Below are 3028 nucleotides of genomic sequence, written 5' to 3'. Positions count from 1 at the left end.
TCCAGATCAGCAAACACCTGGGGGGAGTCAAAGTCATGGCCACCACCGGGGGCACCAACCTGCGAGATGACATCATGCGTCTGGATGAGACCGGTAAGAAGCCACAGTGTCTCACTCCCCGACTTCACTATCAGTAATGAATAAATCCAAACTGTTTGTTGGCGTATGGAGTTGTAGTGTTTAGAATCAAATGTAAGTGTACTACAAATATAAGGATAAACACATTTCATTGTTTTCACCTTTTCAGTGCATGTTGTCATCGCCACGCCTGGTAGGATCCTGGACTTGATAAAGAAGGGAGTGGCAAAGGTGGATAGAGTCCAGATGATGGTGATGGATGAGGTAAACCGGAATAAAAGTAGAAATATTAAGACATCTGTTAATAATCAGTATAACGTCTAATGCTTCTCAATTATATTTTATTTTTTGACATATGTCATTCCTTACTCATTGAAATCTGTCAGTTTTTCCACACTGGAGCGCCGCCCGCTTCATGTTAAATTGTCTCCGTTTTCTCTCAGGCCGACAAGTTGCTGTCTCAGGATTTTGTGGTGCTCATCGAGGATATCATCAGCTTCCTGGCCAAGAACAGGCAGATCCTGCTCTACTCCGCAACCTTCCCCATCAGCGTGCAGAAGTTCATGGTGGGTAGTCGGCTAATTGCTGCGCCACTCGGCCAGCTCGATGGCTCGCGGCCACTTGGCACCACTCGGCTCCCACTGCAGACCGAGCTGTTCTCACGCGGCGTCCAGATCTGTGTTTGTTAGTCTGCGGTCTTTGTCAAGAACATCTCGGATGTAGTTGATTCCAAGACTTTTTTTACTGTGTTTTGGTAAATCTGACTTTTTTTTTTTTAATCTCGGCTAAGTAAAGCTGTATTTAACTGTTAAGAGTTTAATATTCAACAAAACAAACTAGATTATCAGTACATTTGTGATAATTCTGCCGTCTTGAGTTTTAAAATGTTTTTAAATCCACTCTAAACTACTGCGTTCTCCACGTGTCCTCGCTGCAGGCCAAGCATCTTCAGAAACCTTACGAGATAAACCTGATGGAGGAGCTGACTCTGAAGGGCATTACTCAATACTACGCCTACGTCACAGAGAGGCAGAAAGTCCACTGCCTCAACACGCTGTTCTCCAGGGTAACTGACTACTTGTATATATTCACCACCCATGCATTTTAAACTGCCAGCCAGTGGCATTTCTTCTCAGAATGTTGTGGTGCAGAAGATTTTTTGGTTTGATTTAGTTAAACTCCGTGTGTTGTACTTTATCATCATCACAAATGGTAACATAAGTTTTTAGTCGTTAAACAATCTAGTTTACTTTAAAAAAATATATTTTACGGTTGCTTCCCAGTGTGTGGAGTTTAACATGTCTAACAACCTGCCACAGTTCCTCTTCAACAGTACATTTAGCAATTTGATCAGAACCGTGAGACACATGGTTGTAGTGATCCATAACATATTCTTTTTTTTTTTTTCCATCACAGCTTCAGATCAACCAGTCGATCATCTTCTGTAACTCCACTCAGAGGGTGGAGCTCTTGGCCAAGAAGATCACTCAGCTGGGCTACTCCTGCTTCTACATCCACGCCAAGATGATGCAGGTGAGGAAAGAAGCAACTGATGGAATTGTTGGCTTTGTGCCTTTTTTCATTTTTTTTTCAGATTGCCTATTTGGCAGCATTTTGACATCATGTTTGTTTTCAGGAATACAGAAACCGTGTGTTTCACGACTTCAGAAATGGACTTTGCAGAAACCTGGTCTGCACTGGTGAGTTTCTGTTGGATACAATCGTTTTATATTGTTTTTGTTTAATGGTTATAATTTTGTTTAAGGTCATCAGAGATTTAAATCTAATTTCTTCCAATAGATCTCTTCACCAGGGGTATTGACATCCAGGCTGTCAATGTCGTCATCAACTTTGACTTCCCCAAGAATGCTGAGACGTACCTCCATCGCATTGGAAGATCAGGTGCGTGGTTTATTATTTGAAAGCCTCACTCAAGAAGAATGCAAAGCAAAGTCATTATTTAAAGAAATGCAAACGTACAAAGAATCACCCGCTTGTTTTTATAGAAGTTGTTCAAATGAATGCTTAATGCAATGTGTCTCATTCAACGATTAATTCCACTTAAAGTACGCCTTGGTTCAGAATAGAGCAATAAGACTGTTAGCCTGTGATTCTTGACTCTATTCTCTCAGGGAGGTTTGGTCACCTGGGCTTGGCCATCAACCTGATCACATCAGACGACCGCTTCAACCTGAAGTCCATCGAGGACCAGCTGGTGACCGACATCAAGCCCATTCCCAGCAGCATCGACAAGAGCCTCTACGTGGCCGAGTTCCACACGTCCGGCGGCGACTGCGACGTGGAGGCGATCGAGGAGAAACCCGGACGCCAACAGGACAGCGCCTAAAACAGGCGAGAGGATTCGTCGACTTTTACTGCATTAGCAACTGTGAGACTCCTCCTCCTCCTAACAGAGTTGTTTTGTCCCCCTGCAGGATGCTGTGGGTTTCTGCACTGACATCATCGCTTGCACACAGGAAACTCTTCAGTTCCAAGCTCCTCCCAGAGCCTGTCGAATGGACGTAAAGGCTGTTTTTTTTTTTTAAGCTTTTCCTTATCTTTTCCACCAAAAGAGCTGCCGCATTCTTTTTTTCATAGTTAATAGAGAAACCATATTGTTTTGCACCAACCCCAGACTGGACCATGCACCGTGCGTATGAGCTTAGTGTTCGTTTCCTCTGAGTCTCCTGAGGTTAGACGACACTCGGCAGTGCAACCGAGTATCAAAGCTGTTGTGAAGCCGCCGTTCCTGGAGACCGCTGCAAGGCCGGCCTCTTTTTAACGTTCCGATGGTGCGCTCCCACCAGTCCACTTAACACTGTTGTCGTCACTCAAGTGCCTTACTTACTCCTGTGTGCACTCACTGCATTCATAGCCTGCTGTCTTCTGTCAGGCAGCAGAGTACGAGCACAAAGATGATGAATTTAAAAAGTAACCCAAGTTTATTTAA

General features: G+C 44.0%; 1 protein-coding gene across 1 annotated transcript in view; it reads left to right on the top strand.

The window, feature by feature from the left end:
* The window catches only part of LOC306749227 (putative ATP-dependent RNA helicase ddx6), a gene marked incomplete at both ends in the record, with an annotated part of 3526 nt that extends 1101 nt beyond the window's left edge, over window positions 1-2425 (top strand). Inside the window, 8 exons of the mRNA XM_079232491.1 lie at window positions 1-93; window positions 248-342; window positions 522-644; window positions 1016-1144; window positions 1495-1611; window positions 1715-1778; window positions 1879-1980; window positions 2211-2425. The exon at window positions 1-93 is cut by the window's left edge and continues 54 nt beyond it. Coding sequence (XP_079088617.1) covers window positions 1-93; window positions 248-342; window positions 522-644; window positions 1016-1144; window positions 1495-1611; window positions 1715-1778; window positions 1879-1980; window positions 2211-2425 — 938 coding nt within the window. The remainder of the gene's footprint in view (window positions 94-247; window positions 343-521; window positions 645-1015; window positions 1145-1494; window positions 1612-1714; window positions 1779-1878; window positions 1981-2210) is intronic.
* Between the last annotated feature and the right edge of the window lie 603 nt (window positions 2426-3028).

This window comes from Taurulus bubalis (assembly GCF_910589615.1).
Source record: "Taurulus bubalis genome assembly, chromosome: 16".
NCBI classification, from domain to species: Eukaryota; Metazoa; Chordata; class Actinopteri; order Perciformes; family Cottidae; genus Taurulus; species Taurulus bubalis.
This window is presented reverse-complemented; position numbering and strand designations above follow the sequence as displayed.